This window comes from Hirundo rustica, chromosome 5, assembly GCF_015227805.2.
Source record: "Hirundo rustica isolate bHirRus1 chromosome 5, bHirRus1.pri.v3, whole genome shotgun sequence".
Taxonomy (NCBI): Eukaryota; Metazoa; Chordata; class Aves; order Passeriformes; family Hirundinidae; genus Hirundo; species Hirundo rustica.
The window spans coordinates 58,201,886-58,228,583 of NC_053454.1; the positions used below are offsets into that span (position 1 = coordinate 58,201,886).

General features: G+C 38.0%; 1 protein-coding gene across 1 annotated transcript in view; it reads left to right on the plus strand.

Moving 5' to 3' along the window:
* ARHGAP10 (Rho GTPase activating protein 10) overlaps positions 1–26,698 on the plus strand; it is a 144,869-nt gene that overhangs the window by 49,966 nt on the left and 68,205 nt on the right. Inside the window, exons 4-10 of the mRNA XM_040064972.2 lie at positions 8,770–8,841; positions 12,084–12,185; positions 15,205–15,315; positions 17,348–17,452; positions 21,070–21,199; positions 22,476–22,582; positions 24,268–24,362. Of these exons, the coding sequence (XP_039920906.1) occupies positions 8,770–8,841; positions 12,084–12,185; positions 15,205–15,315; positions 17,348–17,452; positions 21,070–21,199; positions 22,476–22,582; positions 24,268–24,362 (722 nt within the window). The remainder of the gene's footprint in view (positions 1–8,769; positions 8,842–12,083; positions 12,186–15,204; positions 15,316–17,347; positions 17,453–21,069; positions 21,200–22,475; positions 22,583–24,267; positions 24,363–26,698) is intronic.

Below are 26,698 nucleotides of genomic sequence, written 5' to 3' on the forward strand. Positions count from 1 at the left end.
GCTCTTGTATTGTTCCCTCAGTAATCTTGGCAGTGCTTGGCACTCCTGCTGTGGTCACCTTGGTGCGCTGGCTTTGAGTGCTTTCCCTCCTTGGAGTTCCTCTGTCCTGCCCTCTATCTTCTTCTGGAGTTCACATGATCCTATTTAAGAGCTGGTCTAACCTGTTCTTAAAAAAGTTCCAGGAACATGGATTTCTCTATATTCTCATGTCTAGTCTTCATTTGTTTCACCTCGTGTTCATACTGAGTGTACTACAAGTTAAGCTGGGAAATTTTTGAGAATTTTTCTAGAGTAGTCATCAAATAAAATTGATCACCTTTCCTTCATAGTAGTATTTTCATGGTTCCCCTTTCCAAGTTGTGCTTTACGTCTGCATTTTTCCTTGTTCAATTTAGTTGCGCTGTGTTTAGACCTTCTGTCTTTTATGTTAGAATTACTGCTTTCTCCTCCTCTTGCTTTCAAGTTGCCGCTATATTTGCTCTTCTGCCATCCTCTGGGACCTTGCTTGCCTCTCCCTTTAGTTTGCTTTGCTGATTTCCTAAACTATTCTGAAGCAAAGCCCCTTCTGACTTGAATGCAATTAATACTTCAGTTGTGTAATGTAGGAGTACATCTAATGGCTCTTAAGGAGTCCTTATTCCCCTTAACACCTGCTTTTCCCCACTTTGTTAGATAGTTGGCTATAATTTAACTGAAGGTTTTTCCCTTTGTGGAGGTAGTTAAAATCTGTTGTCTTATACTCCATCATTGATTTAACACTCAGTTCTGTAATGGTTTTATAGCTTCCTTCCTCTTGTCAGATTTTTTTTTTTTCCCCCTGCCTTTGCCAAGTAAAATGTTTTTTGTCTTCTTTCTAACTTTGCACCTAAGTACTTGCCTATTTCCTTTTTAATCCATCACAGTTCTCTTTGTATAGGATTTTTGATCCAATTATATTCACCTTACTATATTTCCTGTGATTTCCCAAGGCAGTATAACAAGAAGTTTTACTTTGATATATTCTCTCCTATTTCCTGCTACATTTTTTACACACTGCTATTCCTTCACGTGTCTTAAGAGGAAAGGTACTATGCAGCTCTATTTTAAAGTGTTCTCCCTCCCTTTCTTAGAATTTTTTTTTCATTGCAAAAGAAAGGTTTGTTCTTATGCCATGGGTATCTTTGCAATTTTGGCCTCTGAAAATTTCCATTGCATTCTTTGTCAGTTTTACCAGGTTGGCAGAATCAAATCCAGATTAACATCTCTCTGAAAAAGAGTTATTCCTGGCATATATCAGGAGCACAAGAAATTTCTCTATGGATTTTTAAAGAAATAGCTCTGTAAAGTCACTCTTCTAGTCTTTTTAAAATTTCTTCTTAAAAATAATGGGGGAGAGGGTTTCTCGGTTGTGCTTTCAGAAGTTACTAACATTTAAAGGTATAGCACTCACAAGGTTAAAGATATACTTTAAGTAATCTGTACAAATATGTACATTTACTTATTTATTCTTACTTAAACTATCTCTTATGATTAGATTTTGAAGTGCATGAGTATTTATGTCACAGGTGAAGTGCTCACTTAACACACAGTGTTTTAGATCAGCTAACTCTGTTAGCTTTTGTCCAGTGACTTTCATATCTGGATTTGATTCAGCAGTTGACCGCTGTGAAGATGGTGGTGTTAATTTTTTTAAGCTTTTCTTTGGCACTCCTGCACGTGGGTATTTAGGGGTTTGTAAAATCTTAATCTGTTTTGAAGTAATCTGAAGAAATCTCTGTGAGGGAGCAATCAGTTTACTTACTGATGTAGAGTAAAAAAATACCCTATATTTGGATGTGTGATGCACTCAAGATCTGTTCAATAGGAGTGCAAGGCGTTATGCTCCCTATGTTCAGATCCTTTTAAGTCTTCTGACAGTGCAGACTGCTAAATATATCTGCCAAGACAGTGGAAATGACATAATTGTTGACCACTTCTGAAAAATTAGGCTGCCAACAGTACATTGAATAGCTCAGATGCAGAGATAGAGTTGCAAATGAAACAACATCTCAGGAACAGCATTTGAGTACCTTAATTGCAGGATCTACATTATTTTCTTTCCTGCACAAGTTTTCCAATTTACTAAAACATTTTCCAGTTTTAAAAAGCAGAACAGTTTGTACCATATCCCATTGCCCAGCCTTCACTTTTCCTCTGCTGGTCATGAGACCAGATGATAATTGTGTAATTATCAGAATATAGAATGCAGATTAGAACTATGAGTATTTCAGGTACTCTGTTTTGGTGCTTCCTGACACTGAATTTGGCTTTTGATTTTCATATACAGTCTTCTGAAACAGCTTTGTGAATATGAACTTGTGCACAATAATCTGTAAACTAAGTATGTCTTGTCTGTACAATAGAAGAAAAGAGTGCAGAGCCAGATCTGGGTGGGTTTCTTCCAGCTCTGAGTGAAAAAAGCTGACAAGTTCTGTTACCACTGGCTTCCTCTTCCAGATAACTCTGTGGTCTCACATGCATCAACATAATTCACTAGAGAATTTTCATTCTGTTAGTTCATCATTGGGAAATGTTTGGAATTTGCATTGTAAAACTGTCACCAGTTTGGATTTTGCTGGTTGTTAATAACACCACTGTTTCTTCTGGAGGAAAGCGCTGACAACTGAGCGATTCATTCTTGACTGAACACTGATGCTGTTGTTCGCTGCTGCATTCCTTGACTTTCAGAGGCATCTTTTTGCTCAGTGATGAGCTTTGCCATGCACCAAGAAAATGGGCATTGTGCAGTTTTCTTTTCTGAGCAGACTTTTTGCTTGTTCAGAATCACATACCATGTCTATGGTAGGAGAACCAGACCAGTGTTCTGGTGTGTTGTGGTTTGCTAAGGGAAGGTCTTTCTTAGAAGAGTTATCCCCAGCTTTCCTCCACTGCAGATGGGGAAAGCTGATTTGTTGCTGTGTGTGGAAGTCTTTTTCTCTTGTTCCTCTTTATGTTGTTTTCTTGTTTGTTATTATTATGGCTTTGTAGTATTTTTCTCTTTATAGTCGAATGTATTGCCTAAGAATAAACTTATTCAGAAGACAGGACTTTTAAATAGCTTTCAGTAAATAATGTTTACTGAACCCACTGTCTATTTAATTATCTTTTTTTTTAGAAAGGAAATTATTTATTGTTTCCTTTCTTAAATCTGATTTTGGAGGGCAGCAGTTTCATGACAAGAGAATCAATGCGGGCAGCACTTCAGAGCAGGGCACATCATAGCAGATGGGTCATAGGAGCCCTTATAGCTGTCTGTCCTTTAGGTTAGTCATGAACTTCCAGGAGATGAACAGGAAATAACTTTTCAGTAGAAGGGTGAACTCAGGAGTCCAGCTGCTGTCTTTCCTGTAAGCCAAGGTGCTGCTTGTGAAAGAATTAGGAAGTGCAGAGAACGGCATTTTACCTGTATTGAGGTCTGTGAGTCAATGGTCTAGGAAATTCCCCTGGGAACAGCTGAGAAACTTGTTTCTTCTTACCAAACCCCGAGGGGTAGTTTTCTGGAACACCTAAGAGGGAGGCGATGTGTTTTGTTACAGATGCCTCCTGGGGCTTCAGTAGTGCACAAAATATTTTGTCTCTAAGTGAGATGTATCACCTGTCCCCCTGGCTCTTTTGTTACCAGATGACTTCCTCCGCAGCCTCTGCATTCATGCAAAGACACACAAGTGTTAATGTGCTATGAGACCTTCTTGAAAATCCTTTAGTCTATGCACTGCAGGCCTACTAAAAACCAAAGAACTCCTATGTCTGTATTCTCAGTGTGTACCTGAGACCCATATGTTATCTAAGATTTTAAAGCTACAGGGAAAGTTTTAGAGCAGGGAGAAAATCCAGACATATTTACTAGAAGAAAACTTGATTTGAAAGCAAAATAATGAGCTTTGAGGATGGGTTGCAACTGTCTGCCATCATCAGTGCTCCAACTAAATACGAACCCAGTGCTGAGGAGTGGTTACAGTGGTTATAATATATATATATTATGTCATATTATACATATACACCTCTGTCTGTAGGGCTGGCAGGGCAGTTGTCTGTGCAGCTAACTGGGGGCACGTGTAGCTATGAGAGCAAATCATATTCTCATGGGAAGCGAAAGAATAGAGATTCAGGCTTTGCAAGTAACATCTGGTGTCATCAGTAGTGGAATTGTATCTGCAATTTTTAATCGTACAGGTTTTCAAGCATAAGTTGTAGTGCTTTGAAAAATTTCAGTAGCAAATCACTATGTGAAGTAGGAAAGCTGTTTGGAAAAAATAATATTTTTATATATTTCTCCCCCAACACTGGAAGTATCAGAATTGGCTTTTTTTTTATTAAGCTGAATGGTGCATTTTCTTAGGGAAAACACAACCGTAGCCTCCATAAGCAGAAGAGCAGCTGTACTGGTAAATATCTTTATTGGAAAGTAAACTTCTTTATTTAGCAACATTGTCAACTGTTTTGTTATTGAATCACGGCTAGCTATGTCTTCCTTTCTGCCTTCTCTATTGCACTCACTAAGGCAAAGCTTCCTTCCTAGATCTGATTTCATTGACACTTGCTCAGTTTCATGAGCTTTGCCTTACCGACTTGGTGGCCTCCCTCTTAGCTTTGTTGAGGGGAGAAACAATCCTGCCCCTGACTACAAATAAATCTTTCCAGTTGGTGTGCCCAGAAATGAAATCTCTTTTATGCAAGGCATCCAATCTGCATTCCAGTTCCTGAGATGGGAATGGGGAATGCAGCACTCCCATGTGTCAGTGCAGTCTGCAGGAAGGTGTATGTTTATGGCCTAATTTTTTTTTTTCTTTCTCATTAAACCTGTTAAAAACATTTAAACTTTTTTTGTTTAATAGGAGAATGCTTTCAATTCAGAATGGAGCAGAGTCAGGATATGTATTTACGTCACCATGAGAGTTGTTGATGAGCAGTATGCAATTTCCAGTGTTTCCAGTAAAGGCTGAGCGCTAAGGACATTTTTAGGATGAAGGTTAGGAGGCCAGTGCTGCGTTTGTCTAATAACAAACTTTGATTAACTTAGGTTGGTTTAATCTTTTTAGCCACTGAACTCTGGGCTGAGTTCTTGTGGGTTGCTACTCCTTGACAGGCCATGCAAGCAGCCTTACTCCTCTGCAATATAAGCCTGGTTGTACCTAGAAAGGGAGTGGGAACTTGGAGAACCTGCTCCTTCCTACTGCAGGAGAAGGCAAGAGGGGCATTGAATGCTGGTGCCCGGTCTTCTCCGTCGGGTTACAGTGCATAGGAGGAGGTAGTGGGGGAAGCAGTTTCTCCCTAAGCACCTCTACCCACACCTTTTCTGGGAAGGGAAGAAGTGGCCGTCTAAATGGAGTCATCTTGTGGACTGGCACTGGCTGCTCAGTGACCTGTTGGGTCTTGTCGACTTGACTGAGGAAGTCTCCAACAGCTGTGAATGAGCTCGCTCATGGATTTAGCCTGTGCCTTTGAGAGCTGCAGTTGGAAAAAGTGGTTGAGGCTCCTTAATCGATGACCTTGTTATGGTTACTTATTTCTTTGGAGGAAATGGAGCTGGAAAAGGCAAGATTATCACTCTTCTGTACAACTTTTCTGCCTGAGCAAGTGAAGTTTTGTAAAGTCATCTAAAATAGAGAGACACACACAAAGCTCACAGTGTGCTTCAGGATGTTGGAAATGCTGGATGCAGTGATCTTCTGAGGTGGTGTTGACTCTGATTCTGTTGCTGCTGTTGCCTGGTTTATGTTCAAATTAAGTCAATTCTTTGACCTTTCTGTGGGTGCTGCAAGCAGAGCAGGAATAGTGTAAGCAGTTTGAGATTGTCTACCCGAGACACGTGTGCACATCGGGTTAAACATTTCTCAAAGCATTCCTGAGACTTTGACATTCGCAGAGCTGGTTGAGATTCTGTTACCTGAGACATGACCTCGTTAGATTGATTCACTTATGACTTGCATGCCACAGTTTGCCTGCCAGATATAATTGAATATATATTTGTTTCGTGTAGGTTTGAATAGGTGTAAAGAAAGGGATTTTTAAATGTCCTTTTAAATAGACATTCCTGTCGTAATCTGTCAGGATTAGAGAAGTAGAGGGAAATGAATGTAAGATTCAAGACAGAAGTTGAAAAAGGAAGGAACATCTAGTTTCATGTTAATGAACTTAAATGCCTAGTTTAACTTTTGCTGGAAATTTTACATTTTAACATGATTTTAGTTATAAAGGAAGGTAGTAGTGATAAGTAAAAATATATTCAGGTAATCCCTTGCTTATTTCCTATTTGCTAATTTCTTATCTATAGTTTAAAAAATAGCAGTGTAAATAAATTTTTTTTTCTATAAATAATAATACATCTTTTTGTAACTTTTCATGGCAAGCACTGGATTCTGCATACTGGAAAACAGTGGGAATGCCTCTCTATTTAATCTTTAATTATGAACTTTGTCAGTCAGAAGAACATCTCTGGAATTCACTGTTGAATTTGCCATTCTTGTATTTTAATATATGGCCTGGTATGAAGCTCTGGGAGAATGACCAAAGATCTGCAAAATCTCACTCCACTCTGAAGTAATCAAGAGTCCTGTCATTTAACCTAGGCACAGAAAGCAATTGGGTGATAAATCATAAGTACCTTTATGGCAGGCACCTGGGGATTTCTTAACAAAAGTTTTAAGTTGTGCAAGATGAGAAGTGTCTTTTTTGGAAGGAGGGGAAGCTTTTTTTTCTTTTAATGAAAGAATTACTGGCATATCATCCCACTGGCAGCAGTGGAATCTGCTTGTTGGCAGTCACTGAAGAGAACATCCCATTTTGATTTAAAGATTATTTTCTGCTTCAAACACATTCCTGTAGTGGTTCCCATGGTTAATACTGCACTGGAATAGCAGAACAAGTGATTTACAGTCAGCCCCTGCTATTTTATGAAGCACGGCCTTTTATGCATATATTTTCCTTTTTCCTTTATTTTTCCTTTGTTACATCAAGGTGCTATGGTTTTGATTTGGACTTTGTGTTCGGCATACATTCAACGCATGTTAGCCTTAGAATTTTTTGTGTAAAAGTTCAAACAACTAATAAGCAACTTGTCATTTGTTAATTGTTTTTAACCCTCTAACCATGTGAATGCTCAGTTGTTACCTTCAAATGCTTTGGAATGATTCCAGTAACTGTGGTGCTCTACCTTGTGGAAGCTTGTGCCATCCTCTCTGAGTTTTCCTCCGAGGAGCTTTCTCCTTCACTTTGTCAGAACAGAGGAACAATTTAAAGTTTTCCAGTATAGAAGGAGTGATTGTGGTTTCCATGATCTCCACCCTGACTTGAGAGTTCCTCCTTTTCCTGTTGCTCCCACCAAGGGTGCACCGAAGGGCGCTTTAAAATGCGTTTGGCAGAATGAGGAAATGGATGCAGGAGGAAGTTTTGTGCTGAGAAAACGTGCTCTGAAGTTAGCATGTAGCTGTTACATGGATGACTGTGCAGCGCCCAGTTTGGCCCAGACTTGCCAGCTCTTTGGGTTTCCAGTTAGCTGCAGGTTAGTGTGCTGTGCTGGCCCTTTAGAAATGTGGGTTGCTCTGGTTACAGTGATTTTGGCAGGATGACTCCCACAGTAATCCCTCATGGCTCCGGGGATGGGTGGGAGCAGACAGCGCTCTTCAGATTTGTGTTGTGCCAGATCCCCAGTACATCCCGTGTGTGTTTCATGATAAGAATTTCTCAGAAGTGTTCCAGAAGGCCGGTTTAAGCCTGTGATGTTTTATCTGAAGATTTTCACTATATAAAGGGAGGGGAAAGGGGAGGAAAGAGGAAAGGCTTCTGTTGTATGTCTGGGGGATTCCAGGGAGCTCTGCCTGAGCTCTTGGCATCCCAGCCCAGTGGCTGTGCTAAGGCCAGTCCTGGGCATGATTTATTCTGTGGGATCCCACTTGCTCCCCCATGCCTGCAGTGCTCTTGCCATCTTTTCCATGCTGCTGTTATGTTCAAAAAGTACCAGCCTTTCCTGAAATTTCAAATTTTTTTGAAATTTGAAGTCTTGTTCGCACCAAACGGATCCCTGCTCCATCTTCAGGGAAATTTCATGTGAATTAGTAGCTGTGCAGATCAAATGAACTACATTTTTCTGTCTTATGATAGAATATTGTGTCTTTCCTTTTTCTTTTTATTGTGGCCATGAGACTTTATAGCATAAGTGCACTGGAGGATGCTCACCCAATCATCTCAACCTCTTTATTGACTTAGCACCTCTTTGATTTTATAATTTAGCCTAAGGTCTTATTAATGTACCTAAGTGTGTAAATATTTGGAGATTTATAGGAATGTCTAATGGCTTTAACTGTCTTAAGAGATTATTATTTGCTACTCACTGGTCTATTCCACAGTAGCCTGTAGTGCTTCTTGTTACAGAAATTTTTGCATCCCCTAATGAAACTCATTTGTCCTGTTGCATTCTGCTGTTCAGTCATTGAGGCCTTCAACCTGATCTGTGAGACTGGCACAAATCAAGCAGTTGCGATTTTTGGGTACACCCTGCAAATTTCTGAGATTTTTGCATTTAATTTTCCTGATAGTGAATTGAATTAAGAAATTTTGTAAGCTTGAATGAACTCAGAGATGTGATTTTTTTTTTTTTTTTGAGTTGGAAGTTCTAACTTGCATGCTTCTATTATTTTACCCCAGAGCTTGCTTGCTTTTTTTTTCTTTTTATTGCTGATGCTGACGTGACTCATCAATTTGGCTACAGAAACCTAACCCATGCTTTTTTTTTTTTTTTTTTTTTTTCTTTAGGCACTCAGTGTTACTGAAACTCTGATCAAACCTTTGGAAAGATTTAGGAAAGAGCAGCTAGGAGCTGTAAAGGTTTGTCCCTCCTTGCCTTTATAAGTTTGTTCAATTTCTCTGCTTGGATTGATTGCATTGTAAAAGCGACATGTAATTGGCAGAAACATGTTTGTTTATATTTCATGTGTTCGCACTTTTTTTGTTTCTACTTTGAGAACTTGCTTCAGAAACAAATGGAATGTTTCAAGAAGAGAACAATGTGTCCTTTCCCTTCCTTCACTCCACCTCCCTTATCTCCTCTGTCTGAAATAGGAGGAATTCTGCTAACAGCCTGGCCCCCCTTCCTAATGGGTAACCCTGTTTGGCTTTGAATTTGTCTGCAGTTGCACAATCAAAGGCTGAAAAATATTAACTACCTAAAGGAGCTCGCTCATCCATATGCCTTTAACTGCATTTTTGCCACCTGCAAGTGAGAATTGCCTTTATTTAATTTTTTGTTTTGAATAAATAATTCATTGGCTCTGTATGCATGAGAATAATAGGGATGAAGAGGCTAAGGACAAGATCTCATTGAAAGTATTTTTGGTAAGAGTGTTTGGTAATTTTTTTAAGATTGTCACTAAGTTATGAATATTTTAAAAAAAAGGAAAAGTTAACTTCATGTATTAAGTACACGCTAGACTTGTATAAAAGTAACAAGCACAAATTTATATGTCTACCTTTCTTTTTGCAGTGAGAAATTTAAGTGCTTATTAAAAAAAGAAGAAAAGAAAGAAAGCAGCATTTTATTACAGTTTTCTGTTGTAATACTCAATACATTTTCAAAATACCTGCATATGGTTTATTTTATGATTTTGTGACTCATCACCAGTGGTATTTAGTAGCTAAGACAGTGTTTCATGTATGAGAGCACTATACATTTTGACTTTGGCAGGAATGATTAGCAGGTTCTGCATATTAATTCAGTGTTCATGAAGTGAAAAGGCTATGTTTATCACAAATTCTTTCAGTTCAGTGGTACAATGAGCTTTGTGTAATTTTATGGACTTGAGAGAAGTATATTAGGTGACCCAACCAACACACAATAAAAACTTGGTCTGTAATATAGCCAGTCTTCCAAGGAAAGAGAAAAGTTGTTCTGAATGTAACTGATTGTCATAGAAGCAGCTGTGTAATAAATGCATTATTTCAGCAGTTTATTTGCTGTTAAAGAATATTGCTGCTTTGAGGGTGAGAACTCCTACTGCTTTAAGCTATCTCATATCTGCACTCATTTCCTAGTCAGAATTTTCTCCCTGATGCTTCTAACACAAATTACATTCACACAGCCTACATCTCCCATTATTTTGGATGGGTGTTTCTTTCCTTATGTCCCTGCATACTGTTTCTGTGAAGCTGTAGCTCTTATTTCTGATCTAACCTTTTTTTTTTTTTTTTTGACAGAATTCTCAATGACCTTTACATAGAAGTCTTACATAATTGTATATTGTTTAAATAAAAATCCTCTAAAAATATTTAGCTCTTGGAATACTTATAACTGAATATTCATTCAATATAATCAAAACACTGGCATTGGAAATATAACTCTGCTTAGCTCTGAAAACCAAGCTATGGCATCTAGTGGTGAAATGTATCTGCAGCATTGTGTACTATTTGCTTTAGGAAAGATTTATGCTCTACCATTGCAAAATAAAAGCTGAATCTGCTACTGCAGATTTTTTCTGCATCTTGCATCCCTTTGCTGATGAAATGCTCTGAGTTAAGCTTAAGAAGAAAAAGAAGAGGAGGAAAGTTTAAGCTTCATAGAACTGGAAGCTGAAACGCTTATTGAATTACTCCTTAGTGAAAGGTGTTGCTGCACTGATCCCAAGCTATGTATGTAAAGTTTCTGGCTTTGCCTGTTAAGAAGTTAAGATAACTCTTTTTTCTTTTTTCTTTTTTTTTCTGGGAGCATTCAAATGTTCACCACATCAGTAGAAATTTTGCTAATATAAACACAAAGATTCACCTCCTTCCCTGCACTCTTTGTTCCTAATTCCCCATATTGCTAATATGTTATCTCTAGTCACCCTGGACTATGCATGTTTCTCAATTCATAACAAATATTTTTCAAAGACTGCTTTTTTAAAAGAAATTCTGCATCTCAGAGTGGGGGGAAAAAATAAAGTAAATCTTGCAGAAGTCCTTGCTGAGAAGCAATCCTAAACAACCTCTTTGATGTAATGCCATCTTCAGAATCTAATGGTTCAGAAAACAAAATTGTGTGTCTCTTATAATGTAGTATATATAGTATTATTCAAAATGAAAGGTTAAGAGGAGAAAAAAAGAGCAATTATGTCTGTAGAGTTTAACCAGGGATTTGATTAGAATACATTTAAATGTGATTTCAAATCTGCAGATGAGGAAAAATATTTTAATTGAACTAGTATCTTTCTGATTAGTAAATCTGTCGGTTCTTGAATATATACTTAAATACTTGATTTTACTTATTTGATGTTATTTTCAACTGTAATCGGATATACTAAAAATAGCTTTGAAACTGGTTGGTTGAATTAATGAATACTGATTTTTGTCTTAATACACTGTAACTGAGGAATCAATTTGTTTTGCAATATCTTCTACTAAATTAGATACCGAAACTCGGATTTCCTAAAAAAATGTAGTGATGTCCCTCTTCCAATACGTTGCTTTTGGTGGTCAGAAAAATGGATTTGCATTGCGTAAATGATATTCATAAGTGTCTGTAAGAGTTTCTCTTTTGATACTATGATAATAAGCTTTATGAATATTTCTTATTTTTATTGGGTTTTTGTCATAGGCACAATAAAATTCTGGTAGAACTAGGAATTCAGCACTGAGGTTGTTGTATAGCTTTAAAATTAATAAATCCTATGGAATATAGAGGTGTATTTGCTTTGGGTTTCAAGCTGTTGGAACTTTTCCCTTGTCAATTTTAGAAAGTTATTTTTTCAGTGAAACTGGTATTTCCATGTGATACTTTTTATTCAAAACCAAGGTGGTGTGGATTATGCCTGTAAGTAATGAAGAATGCAATAAATCAGGAAGAGGTCACGTTTTTTGCCTTTTTTAACTTAGAAGATGTAAACATCTGTGTCATAAGGCTACACCATAATGATGTGATGGGATTTCATTTCAAGTTAGCCTTCAAATTAATTTTTAAAAAGAGATGGAGCATATTTTTGCCTGCTTACTGGAGCTATGGTATTTTTTTCTCTTTGTTCCTAATGAACTACAATTTAAAAATAAGAAAATAGTACACTTTTATATTTACATGCTTGCTACTTTGTTTCTGTGTCTAGGAGGAAAAGAAGAAGTTTGATAAGGAGACAGAGAAGAACTACAGTTTGTTAGAAAAGCATTTGAATTTATCAGCTAAGAAGAAAGAGCTACAATTGCAAGAGGTATTGTTGCCTCTCTTTTTTTATGCAGGCTGAAGGCTTTGGAATAGGTAAATATACTTATGCATATGCAGAAACAGCATTCTTAGTGGTAAAACAATCCTCGTCTGGAAGGGTTGGTGAGAAAAGCAGTGTTTGCTGGAGTTAGTACCTCCACCATTTTCTGAATCGAGGTTTTTGTGTATGAAGTGCTGAGCATCATGTCATTTTTTATGTATAATTGAGGGAATAGTGAAATGCACACATACTGTGAGCAAGTCTGCATTTCTTACAAGGCTTTACCACTCATGTAATTTGCATTGCATTGTGAGTATTGACTGAATGTCCTCCAGTAATAATCTATGCAGAGGGCAGCAAGACTTGTATTCCCAAATGAAGTGGGGTTTTGCCTTTTTCTCACGTTTTGAAGATTTGTTGTGGTTTTTTTTTTTTTTTTTTTTTTTTTTTTTTTTTTTTTTTTTTTTTGAGTAGTGCCATAAAAAAAGTTTGTTGACAATTTATAACTGAAAGATACATTTTGCCTGGCATTCCTTCTCCCTCTCTGTGTTTATTATCATCATTAACTTACTTGAAATAGTTTTCATTTTTGGAGCAACAGAAAATATACGTGAGAAAACTGCTGGGAAATCTTCTAGAGACTTCTTGTACCGAGAAGGACTTTTTTTCCCAGATAAATGTAATTATGTCAGAATTATTAATGCTCAGACTATAAAAAACCTTCATGTTTTCCTCAGGGATAACTCCTGTCCCTGCCCTTTACCCCATCCCAAATATTCTATGGCATTTTTCATAAAAATGGTTAATATTACTGGCCAAGTTACCCGGGAACTTCCCTACTCTTGAATTTCACTAAGGTGTCACTTCACCATGCTGCATTTGCAACATAGACTCTCAAAAATGTAAACAAGTGTCTTTTGGGGAGTTGAGTTGTCCCAGTGAAGTTACCGGGCATGGCTGATGTGTCAGGACCTGTACTTTCGTCAAATTGATCAGCTGCCAAAGAACCTGACACAGAGAAGATGATAAATGGCTGATTATGATGGCTTGATGAGATATGGTTCTCGATATCAAATCTGAAATGAGACCTAACCTCAGTGGAAAAATACATAATGCCTCTAAGAGGCATTTTGAAGCTGTATCAAATATAGCCTGAAGCTTTAGAGCATGTGTGAAGTCTGGAATGAGCAAATGCATTTGTTTTGAATGTCCTTCAAAGTTTCATGAGCAAAAGTTCTGAAATTCTTCAGTCAAGCTATCACATTTGTGCATTTAATTTTTGAAATATAAATGTATAAGCCATTTAAAGAGAAAAGGCCTTTGCAGCATGTTGTCAGAGGAAATAGGAAACAATTTTTTGCACGAGCTTAGAGAACAGGTGTGTATAGTTGCATTATAATGTCTATAATTCAGTTTTATTCATATCTAGTTGTTTCAGTTCCTGGCTGGAGTAAATACTGCAGGGATGTATTTGACAAAAATTTGATGAAAAACATGCCACGTTGTGGAGCATGTCTTAACATGAGCACAACTTTTGACTCTCCTGGTGGCAGGATATTCCTGTAATTTCACTGGGGCATGTGTCCTATTTCTCTCTTTCTTCAGCAGTACAGAAACTACAATGCAACTTGCTGGGTGCATGGGGAGGCTCATGCCTCAAGGAACAGAGAGATGTGATTATGTATTCTGGATTCTGTGGTGAGCCAGATGGCCTTGAAGATCCACCTCAGAGTCTCTTTCCAGGGTGTTGTGGTACCCTTCATGTATATGTGATTAGAAGCTTAGCTGACAACTCAATTCCCGTGTTTAAATGCTGACAACTCAAACAATTCCTGTGTTTAAATGCTGACAACTCAGACAATTCCACAGTTTATGGGATGCATCAAAATGGCATGGTTTGTTGAAACACGTTTGCTTACTGAAATACTTATCAGGGCTTTATTTTTTTAGTGGCATTTGTGGCTATGCCCCTTTAACTGCTGAGAGTTCTCCAGCACCGAGCAGTAAAGCCAAGCACGTCTTAAGGCAGAACTGTCTTAAAGCTAATTTGGCTTATCCTCTTAAAGCACAGCAGTCACCGTTCTGCCTGAAGGGTGTAGTCGCAGTATTTAAGAGAGACTCTGATAGTGAGTCCTGTCCTTCCACCTAACCCTTTCTTCACTTCCTTTGGTAATACACTGTTAGAAGCATTTTGTATTACCTTTGTGGGCAAAGATTGTTAGTTACTTGGAGTAACCTTTTCTTTAATGTATTTTAATAAGTTTCTATTACCAGATTTTAAGATTCAGGTAAATGAATCTTACATGTACCTCAAATAATAACTTCATGAACTAATAGGTAGATGCTAGAAAGTGAAATACTTGTATGCAGGTGGATGGCGCTGAAATGTAACTGTTCAGCATCAATATGGTGTTGGCATTTCTGATCTCTGCAAAGCTCTGCTAAATATTAGCTGCAGGTAGAAAGGCTGCATTTTTAGCAGGGGGAAACTTGTGGAGTGTTGTACCAGTAAGTGAGGGTTTTTTTTCTATTACATTTCTTGCAAGTCAGAGTGAGCACAGGTGTGGGATGGGTACAACAGTATTGTGGCTATTTACAACAGGTATTTTGCTTATAGGGTAGAACTTAGAACACCAGCACTGTAGTTTTCAAAAATAACATTTTCTTCCTTAATTTGATTGGGGAGAAAATGTCCTCTTTTTCTAATGGAAGATGCTCTTAGCTCCCACTCTCTGCTTGGGCAGGTACCTTTGCAAGGCTGTTAAAAGTTGGATTCTCTAGAAAAGAAGCTTGAAGAATTGTTGCTGGAATTTTTCTAAAAAATCTAGCCTCGTGATTCAAAACAGCATATGTTACCTAGTGAAAGGGAATTGCTGCCGCTGTTTAAAAGTAAATGATCTATGTTGTAACAAATCCCTCAAATATGGTGAAAATTATCTGCTTGCCCCTTAAGTGTGTGTGTGTGTTATCCTGAAGCTGTCTGCAACATGTCTGTGAAACTTCATGAGGTGTGCTCTGTGTGCAGGCAGATAACCAGGTGGAGCAGAACAGGAAACACTTCTACGAGCTGTCCCTTGAGTACGTGTGCAAGTTGCAAGAGATACAGGAGCGGAAGAAATTTGAGTGTGTGGAGCCTGTAAGTATCAGTGGATTCAACCTACCCTACCTTTCATAAGGCATGGAGAAGGAATGCCTTTGGACAAAAGCTAAGCTCTGCTTTCTGGAAAACACAACCAATTATTTGCGTGACTTAACAGAATTTAAACCAACTTGTTACGTCTGTACAGATTCCTAGTGCGGATAAACTTAACCAGAAGAGTTAATTTGGACTCACTGATGACTTTCAGAAAATGTGTGAAACCTTTCTTGTGCTGCAAAAACCTCAATTCACATTGTGAGATAGAATAGAGGACTCAAGAAGATGTTGGTGTCAGGATTCTTGCCTTGGGTTTTCTAACCAATGAAATGTTATTGCTGATTAATGTGAGGAATCTAATTTTAATTTGTCTTAGAAGCCTGCTAGTAAAGAACTGCAGATATAAATCAATTAGGAGGGTCCTGGATAAGAAACCCATTTCTGGATAGCCGGGTACATTTAATTTCACTTGAAGTTGAATCAGAAATCAAGGGGTTAATTGAATTTGGGTGAAAATTGTGCTTGTACTGATGAGACTTTCTTAAATCTATGAGAAGAACTTATTCAAAAATTTTCTGAAATGTACATTAACTTGGTGTTTTAAATACAAATGTATCAAACAAGAAGAGAACAGTACATGTAATACTGAGAATAAAGGGATAATGGATTGTAGAAGTGACTTCCATTCTCTCATGCTCTGAAGTCTGTGCTTTTGGGCCAAGTCTGTCCTTTTATTCTGATACAATTGCTTTAATGTAATAATGAAAAAAAGTTTCAAATTACCCTAATCAAAATAGTTGGTCATTATGCAGTTAGTAAGGACTGTCCATTTTAATATAGATAATATCTGTATGAAAAAAAAGAACTGTTAAAATATTTAAGGGAAAATAAATTACTGCAATTATATTAGTGTTGTTTAAAGAACGGCAAAATGCTGTGAAAAGAATGTTTGTTTGTTTTTTTTTTTGTGCGTGTGTAGATACGTGGGCTTTTTTCTTTTTTAAAAAACATTTTATTTTTAAAATATTTTTCTAAGCCTGAATAGCTTTATATTTGTTTCTTGTGTTTCAGACCATTTGAAGTTTCCTCAGAGCCAGACTAGGGAAATGAATCTTCAAGTTATGTTCTTGCAACATGTGCCTTTCTCATTTCTGAAAGCTCCTTCTGGATGAGGCTGAACATTATGTTGCCTAATTTGTACTTGAAGTTTACTCTAGACTAGAAAGCTGAAATTATTTTGTACTAAATCTTATTTCCTTTTCCCCTAATAATACTTAAAGCTTGTGGTTTTTTGCAATTTTTGAAAATGATTTATTTGCTATATGACTTCAGGCTTTTATTAACTGCATTCTTTGGCTTGTTCCCTTTAGAGAGTTGTTCTTTTATGTCTCACTTGCTTTGTTCCAGCGCCCTGAACTAAACAGGAGGGTTAGCCAGGACTACACCTCATGCTGCTTCCAGTGTAGTACAGTTTGTTTGTTCTTTTCAATTGAAATACTGAAGTCAGCATATGCTAAGTGGGTCACTTGCTGGTTCTGACAGAAGGTCAGATCTGTGCACAAAAAGCAGCATTGGGGAAAGCTTCCTTCTTCCAGCAAACCAGATGACTGATGTGGAAGTCATCTCCACGGGGTCATTAGCAGAGAGAGGAATGACCAGGGAAATGGTGACTAAAAGACACAATGATCATTACCTCCTTCTGCACAAATATGTGTTCCAGACATCACTGGTGTCAGGGCAGCTGTAGGAAAATGTTACGTAGGAAAGTTTGGGAACATGGGATATACAATTCCCTATGGTCAAATGGAAAGTGGAGATCAGCTGTGAAATTCCAGAGACAGGACCATCCAAAATGTTTGTATACATAGATCATCATTTGGATTTAAATGTTATTCATTAGGTGTAGACATTAGTGGAAACTTATTTTTAAATAATCATTTTGTAATCTGTCTTTCCAAGAAAGCCTACATGCAGCAATTGTATTGAAGAAAATGGGGTTTTTGTTCTAACAAGTCTTTTATTTCTATTTCAGGTGCTATCATTTTTTCAGGGTTTGTTCACTTTCTATCACCAGGGATATGAACTTGCTAAAGACTTCAATCATTACAAAATGGCCCTGCAGATAAATATACAAAATGTAAGTCGAGCCTACTTTTGTGAGTAAAATCACTTGCTGAAGTTGCTGCATGTGCAGTATCTTTATTGCCAACACTTAGTTCCACGTGAGTGCATTGCCTATGAATTTTGGGGGTATGGTGCCATCTCCTGGATAACCAACCACACATCACTGAACAAATCACTAATTTCAATGAGTTCTTTGTGATTTCTAATAATACTGTAAAAACCAAGCATGAAGTAAAAGGCTTCCGCTCCTTTAATTTTTTTTTTTTTTGAGACAGAAATAATGCAAGGATTATTTAAAAACGAATGAAGTCTGTTAAAAATGCATACAACACTGGATAATTCAGAGTATGGGTAATGAAATAAAAAGTTTTCAGTGTTTTGGGTGTGCTTTGAAATGGAGTATGTGGTGGTCATGTCTGAGAGTCATTCCCTATAGGGTTACATTATCCATGACTAAGAAAAGGGAAGAGAAACAGCTAATCACAGCAGTGTGGAGTTAGTTTGTCTTGCAGCAGCCCTTTCAGACAAAAACATCCCTGTTGGTTTGGGGTGCAGAACTGTGTAAGAAGATTTGGTGTTGGCACCCATGGCGTATTTGACAAAATGATGTGTTCCTCCCCTCCAAGGACAGGCAAACGGGGCCACCACTAGTTTAGTGTGCTCTCATCCCAAATCTCCCAGTGTGAGCAGGACTGGGAGAGCAAGAAACAAAGTGAAGACTGAAGCAGAGGGACTGACAGAGTCACTAGTCAGATGGTCTGTTTGCTTCCTTGAGATTTATGAGGCTTGCTCAGAGGAACTTGGGTGTGCCAGAGGTCTCCTGGTAGGAAGCGAACCACACACCTTACTGCAAACAATCAGTTTCTGATGGTGCATTTGTTTTGTTGACCTCTGAAGGCATCTGGAATTAAGACACAGAAACTACTTCTTGGAGAGGACAATCTGTTTTTAGAAATGGCTTAACTAGCAGGGAGGTGGGAGGGAGGATTACCGTCGTCGTAATGCACGGTGACGTGATTTGCGTGTCACGATACCATTCCTTTAATCTTCTTCCTGTATGTTCGAGTGGCAAGTTTCCTTTTGAGCTGTTGTTTGGTTTGAGAAGGGGAACTGATTAGTGGTGACTTCATAAGCACATTTTTGTGGTAGAAGTCAGTGCTTGTGGGGGAGATGTCAGGCCAGACTTGCCTTTTCTGTGTGCTTAACAGAGCGAGGAGCAGCATAGAGGGGAACTGATGCCCTCTGATGAAATGTGAGAGGGAAGCTCTGATGCAGTTTTGAAGAGCTGGGTTTGAGAATATAGATGAAAAAGAGCCAGTGGAATGATCTGAAGAAGTGATGAGCAGTAAGAAAGTAAGCTAATCTCAACAGCTGCATTTTCAATTGACTGAATGGTATCACAGTGTGCCCCACCAAATTCTAAAGAGCTTGAGCTTTGCCGCTCAAGTTTTGTGAATAGATACAGGCTGCAGAGAGAAGGCAGAACTAGGCTCAACAACTCTCTGAGGTAAAAAGAGAGTAGAAGGAAGCATTTGAAAAGATTGGGAGAGGACATGACACATTCTCCTTTGTGCTGAAGATCAACAAGACTTCCCAAAGGAAAAATGAACTGGGTTTTGCCTGTGGTACAGCTGAGCTGCTGGCTGAATGCTAGACTGATGTGTTAGAAATTGAAGGGTACAAGATCCAGTACAGAAAGCCTAGTTGGATATGGAGAGTGATTTAAGAGTTGCCAGTATAGCTGTAGTAGTTGCCTTTTTTTTTTTTCATTCACGCTGTCTTTACTGTGAGAATTATCCTATGGATTTCCCCTCCGCACCCTACCACAAACCTTGCCTTCCTCTCACTGCCCATCTTCTCCCCTCAAACGAAAGAAAGAAAAAGACCCATCCCAGCCTTGTAGCCCAAGCTCTGGAAAGCTGATTTTTCTTAAAGTCGGGTTATCTTGCATGCTTGTCCTGGGGAAAAGATAAAATAGGTGAGGCCACATTTTCAGAAAAATAAAGGTGCTCTCAGAAAGCAAAACTACACATAAGCATGCATCTGGAGCTATGTGCTCTGCTCAAAACACATCTACCAGTTGGGATCTTAAAGTGTTTTTCAGTGTTTGCAGCTTGGACAAATGCATATGTAGAGAAAAACAGGTATTACTGTGATTGCTTTAGTTTTATTTGCTCATTGACCAATTACCAGCGTTTTTCAGACTGAACCAAAGAGTTTCTTGTGGCAGGTATGAGCAGCTCTGTTGTTTTGTGTAGTCCTGTCATCTAATTTTTTGTGGGTGGCATGGTTACGTTCTGATTGTTTTTGCTAATATTCTGATAAATATTGCTCTTCCGGCTGCTTGCAGACGTTGGAATAAGTGACATTCAGAAATAATAATCAGCTGGATTTTTGAGGGTTTTTTCAGTTGTTTTTGCATGTTTCTGCTTGTGTATGGTCAAAACATTTGGCTCATATATAGTCTCAATCTGTATACATTGTTGACGACCTTCCCAATTACCAGTGCATTTCCTCAATTACCACAGAGAATCCTCTACTTCCTGACAAGAAGTAAGAGTCTCATGAACTAAGCCAATATATGTAGTAATATTTTTCTAAGGAAATTTCAATATTCAAATTCATTCTGCACTCAGTAATTAACTTCTCTCTGAACAGGTCAGTGCATTTAGAAGCCTTCTCTGGCAGTCTTAATGTGCTTTCCACAGTCACAGCAGCTGATATCTAAACCCCACATTGATTTTGAAGAATACCAGAAAACTTTGAGAGTAAGCACATATACGGAAATTGTGCACCGACCGTCGTAAAATGGCCTGGATCATTGTCTCCTTTTACAATTATTTGTAGTGGGTTGGCCCTGGCTGGATGCCAGGCTCACTAAAGCTGCCATGTCACTGCCCTCCTTAGCCAGAGAGGTTGTGGAGCAAGAACAGGACAGGGAGACCAATTACAGACCAATTAGAGGCAAAACAGACTTGACTGGGAGATTGCAGTTTAATTTCTTACCAGATTAGGGTAGGGTAATGAGAAATAAAACCCAGATATTAAACATACCTTTCCATCATCTCTCCATTCTTCCCTCAGTGGTGCAGGAGAATGAGGATTATGGTCAGTTCTTCACATGATGCTTCTAGTGCTAGATACTTCTTCCTCTATGGGAAGACTCCAGCATGAGGCTTCTCCTACTTGAGACAGTTCTCCATGGACTTATCCAATGTCCACAGGGACTTTAGGGGAATCTCAGCTCTGGTACCTTGAGCATCTCCTCCCCCTCCTTCTGCGCTGACCTTGAGGACTGCAGAGCTGTTCCTCTCACGTATTCTTGCTCCACTCTCTGGCTACCTTTGGCATTGTGTGGCTCTTCCCTCTTAAATATGTTATCCCAGAGGCTCTACTGTGGTCACTGATGGGGCTCAGCCTTGGCCAGTGGTTGGTCTGTCTTGGAACTGTCTGGCACTGGCTCCATGGGACACAGAGGAAGCTTCTATCACCTTCTCACAGGTGCCCCCTCTGTAGCCCCCCACCACCAACACCTTGCTGTGCAAACCCAGCACATGATTCCTATCAGCCAGCAAGAGTAAGTCTTTCTTCCACTCTTATTGTCAAAGGTTTTTTTCTGTCTTGTTTTAGACACGAAATCGCTTTGAAGGAACAAGGTCAGAGGTAGAGGAGCTCATGAACAAGATCAGAAGAAATCCTCAGGAACATAAAAGAGCAAATCACTTCACGATGGAAGGCTACCTCTATGTACAGGAAAAAAGTAAGGTGCATTTTGTATTCCACAGTGTCCATATTGGGCATATGGGCAAGTCTTATCTCTACAGGTAACATGAGGATAAAAAGAATTTACCGTTGATTAAAGAGTCATCTAAGTATATTTTCCAATTTTTTAACAGCTCTGTTACTGTGGCTCATAAAAAGAATATGGAGCTGAAAATGTGACAGTTTTTTAGTAAAAGTGACTGAATTCAGGCAAGTTTTGTTTGACCAAAGAATGGATTTCATCTTATTTTTAATCCCTTACTAATGACCTCCCCTAGAACTGTCAAACATTTGTTGTCAGCCAGCAACATGAGTTGTCAAATTAGCCTCTGAAAAATTGGCTTGTTGAGTACGATGAAATTGAGTGTCATTTCCTTGATTCATTGATACACTTTCATTACCTAATTGTGAAGATAGGGTCAAACAAAGCAGGCTATATGTTAGGTAGCTGGTGTTAAAATTCTTGCTGTGAAGGTGCGTGTCGCATAAATCATATCCTGTCAACACTTCGAACAATCATAAATCTTTCTCACACTAGTAAAAAAGCCAAACAAGATGCAGAGTTCTTGTTGCTCAAGGAATGACAATTTATTGTAATTTATTATTTATTTTTCAACGTTTTGCATAAATCATATTTTTGCCCTTAGAGAATGAGAAGATTCACTTGCAGGCCTATTCTGTAGGAGAAGTAATTCAGTGGTACTGAGGAGGTGCAAAGGGTCAGAATCCAAGTTTGAACAGTTGGCATTATGGTGCAAATCTCAGAATACAGTTTGCAGTAAGCTGGGCTCTAAAGTAAGTGTATTCTGTATAGGGTATGCACTGATTAATAGGAGAGAAGTTGTGATCAGACCTTTATCAAGAGATTGTTTAGAACTCGTAACAGAGGTGTGGTAATCTGTGGTTATTTAGCTTCAATTTACCAGATGTAGATCTAGCTTTCTGTGTTCTGCTAAATAAAGTCTCAAGGGGGTATTTACTTTATAGGGAAAAATTATTTTGTCTGTAGTGGTGAGAGAAAGATACATTAATAGTTCTTCCCATTTGTCATTAAGCATAAGAGTGAAGTAGTACAACATGCATCGGTCTTTAGAATAATAAGCAGTTGTTAACATTTGTATGATGTTGTATAATATTCTTAATTTGAACCTTTGCTTTAAATAGTGCATTATTAGGAATTAAGTAGGGCTCTTAAGTATCATTTTAGAAAGCAGGAGAAGAGAATGCAGAAACTGGAAAAAGTACATACTATTTATTGCTTTTGTGTTATGCAGGACCTGCTCCCTTTGGTTCCAGTTGGGTGAAGCACTATTGCATGTACAGGAAAGAGACAAAGAAGTTCTCCATGATCCCATTTGAACACAGATCAGGAGGGAAAGTTGTATGTATATGTTTATATAGTCTTACGTATTTGTATATATAGTAGTATGTATGTTTATATAGTCTACTCTTAACGCTTGTCCTGTGTTAAGATCAAAGAGTGTCTTAGATATGTCAAGTACTTTCCTCCTCTACCTTCCTTGCCCCTTTCTTTCACCTTTCCTCATGCAATTCGCTCTGCCATTGAAGGACATTAACCTAAAGTAGTGGATGGATGAATAGATAAGAATTCTTTAGTTTTCAGTTGCTTCCTTTTAGAAGACCAGAGGACCTGGCGCATATAACGTGCAATGTTTCACCATTTAGAATCCTGTTTATCCAGGAGGCCTTTAAATTTCTAGAGTATAAATCAGAAAAATATAACAGACCTAGAAATTTCTTTATTAAATGATTCAGTTAGAGTTTTCTTTTGGAGATTTAAATATTAGAAGTGGGACTAGAAAGGTGGATTTTCATAGGAATATGATTTGTAGTGATAATTGAATGTAGTTTCAGTTATCTTTAAAAGCATCTGAAATATTCAACACCCAAGGCTGTTTTTCTTTAAATGGCTTTAATAATAAATACTGAAATAATTGAGAATTGATGGCACTTATTACCTTTAAAGATGATACATTAAATTAACGTATTGATAGGGATCAAATGTGTTTAGTTGCAAGGAAAAAAGATATCTGAATCTGGAAATTATGGTGTGAGTCAATATGCTTCTAAATGCAACACCCTGCCCTATCTTCAAATTTAGCTGGAAATTCATGTTGTTGGAATTTTATCAAGTATTATATCCTATTAGTTTCAGCAGAGGGGAGATGGCTTTCCTAATTTTGAGGACTCAGTATATTTACGAATATATTGAATTTGGAAGTATCTTTCAAAACCTTTGGAAAACCTAATGTACTGAAAATCAATGGTATTTGGTTTCCTTAATCACTTCAGTACTTCTACAAATTTTTTATCCTAATTTACTCTAACTATAATAAGCCATTTTAGTATAGTATATAGTATGTGTGTCTGAGCACTCAGCATTCTAAAACACCTCTGAAGCCATTTCTGCTGTATTAAAAGATCTCCCATTTAGAAACCCCTGCAGTTACTCCTTCAGTGACAGCTTTCTGTGTCTGGAGATGCTGAATAAGACAATAAATAATGAAAATGTGCGGTTTATCCTGATTTAATCTGGTACAACTCAGGCAGCATTCACAGATGAGTTTGTGATTCCTGGGTAAAATAAGATCCTGGTGTTGATCTCGAAGAAGGAGTTGGTTCTGTAAGACATGTTACAGATAGTAAAGAACATTTCCTTCGTTGTATTTAGTGTAGCCTTTACTATGGAAATCATTGTGGCTGACGTAAAATGGGAAAAGTCTCTTTGTGTGTTTATATTGTAACCAGTGAAAAATATTTTTTTGTTAGTTTAGCTTACTATGCTGCTGAGTCATTCTGTAAAGTACCAGCTAAAATGGATTCAGTGTTTTTAGATTTCTGTCCCAGAAATGACCATAGAATTTATGTTACTGTGTAGAAAAGTGAATCGCAAATATGGGTGAATTCTTTTGCCCGTGCCAGTTTTGAGTGTAGCTTTTGCCATTTAATATAAATTTACCTTACTTGCCTTGTACAGCTGGCTTACTGGAGCTTATAAAAACTTACAAAAACTGGGTCAAGCTTATAAAAACTTTCTTTTCACAGGGTGATGCGGAACTCTTTGTCCTTACGTATTGTACCAAAAGAAATACAGATACAATAGACAGGCGATTCTGTTTTGACTTGGAAGCTTCAGACAGGTAAGCTTGTGAATCACACTAGGAGGAGCTCTTTTTAAGTAGTAGTTAAATCTACTGCAAAATTACCGTTGCGTTTTCTTCTGATTTCTTCAATCCTCAGGCAGGGTTCCAGTGGGAATGGTCACTGGAGGAGCAGGCAAGCACTGCCATGGCTCACGGGGTTTTACCTCAGTTGAGTGTAGCAGAAGCAGAGGGGAACTAAACTGAAATGTTAAAACATTGCCTGAGCTCACATTGAAGAAAAAGCACAGACAAAGTTAAGAGGAGCTATTAAGAGTTATTATCATAGTGAAGAAAGATGGCTTAAATTGAAGTACATACGGCTATAGAGAAAAGACTGATTGTAGTAATAATTTATATGGACATGACCTCATTGTATCACAATCCTGCATTCCAAAATGATGGGTTGCTGAGGAGATATGCTGGATTTTCAGATTGAAATTAACTTATTGGGATCTTGAGGCTTTTTGTGCCTGGTATAATCATCCAGTGCACCTTGAAAGTTGTTGCCGCTGTCTTTTTGATGCACCACTTGTTGCTCTGTTTCTAAAGAAAAAAGTAGCTAATCTTTTTCTCTAAAGGATCCCAAAATTTGATAAATATTATCTTTCAATAGCATTCTAGTTTTCCTTCATTTATGAAGGTGAGGGTATCCAACTTAAAAAGGTACTCCAAATAAATATGGCTGTGGTAATGCTACATTCTTTTGATGCAGAAATGGATCATGTCTGGAATTAAATGCTAGGTATAAATTAGTGGATTGCTGGAGACTTTTTTCATCCACCCCCTCTGAGCTGCTTTTAGTCTATATGTTTGTTCCTTACTTATACCAGTTAATTACATGCTAATTTAAAATATAGTAGGTCTTCAAGTTTTATAGGCTTTTGGTTTGGGGTTGGGTTTTTTTTTTTTTTTTTTCCATCAGATTCTCAGTGCTTTTCACTTCAAAAGCACTGGGGCCAATGCTGTCAGACCTCCCCTATCCTGTGATTCCTAATGGTCTGCAGATATGTCTGTGATTATGTGCTCAAACTTTAATCAGTCTAAGCTGAGCTTGTGTGACCAGTTGGAGTGGCCTGAGGCACATTCATTCCTACAACAAGCATTGGGTCAAGGGATGTGAAACTCCCAGTGCATCAGAAGACTTCTAGCCCATGTGGCAGATGACAAGATGGTCATTTACAGCTCAGGTGGTGTTTGTCATCACTCTACAGCCTGCTTTGAACTTGCATTTTTGAGTTGAGGAGGATGTGGTTTAGCTGTTCAAACACTGTGTCCCAGCAGTACAAAAGGGAGTAAAGATTTGTACTCCAGGCACCAGCTCCTCTTGGGTCAGTGTATTGATTGGTCAGTAGGGATAACAGATTTCAAACTGAGTCTGATAAAATCGCTAAAAAGTAGCGTAAGAAATGTCAGTCTGTCCCCCTCTGTGTGTCATTGCTCAGCGGGGTATCTGGACTTCATACAGAGATGGATGGAGAGCAAGGTTTCCGTGATCCTGCAAAACACTTTTTCATTCTCTTCTCTGGTAAAACGGGGGAAAAATTTAGTTTGTCTTTCTGTCTTGATGTAATGGACACAATTTGATGCACTGTGACCTTGATATCAGATACTTTTCTTTTAATAATATATGTGTGTAGTGCTGAGATGTTCCCATGGAGATTAGTCCTCTGCTGCAGGCCATTAGCTTGTTTCCTTGGTATCAGTTCAGGGCACACTTATCCCTCAGTTTCTCCAAGTTAAAAAATAACACAAGGGTTGACAGCTGGGCATGGGGTTTTCTTCAGTACTGTGCTTTGGAAGGAGGCAAAGTCGTAAAATTTTAGGGGAGACTTTTAAGTAGCAAACATTCAGCTTGTGTGTGACTTAAATATGACTTGGAGCTAGCTGAAAATTTGCCTTTTTTTTTTTTTTTTTTTTTTTTTTTTTTTTTTTTTTTTTTTAAAGGGAAGCTGAGATGGCATGGCTCCAAAGGTGCTAAGATTTCAGTTAAATCTCTGTGAAGTGATACTTTTTCTATTTCTAGTACTCCATGTTTACTTTTAGGTAACTAGTGGTAAATGGACTAGTTTTACTAGGTTTACTTGAAGAACCAGTGGTAAATGTATAGAAATTTAAATCTTAAGGAGAGAGCAGAGGTCTTCTAGGATAGTAAAAAGTTATTTTATTGATAAAGAACATTATCCTTCTGAAATATTACCTAGATTTTAATGTTTTTCCAATATACAACAATGTGGGAAGATTTTGTTTCCTTTGACTTTATTTTGAAGACAAATAAATTATATTTCATACAGCGTATACTGAGTTTGATGTATTGCTTCTAGGTTGATACTATG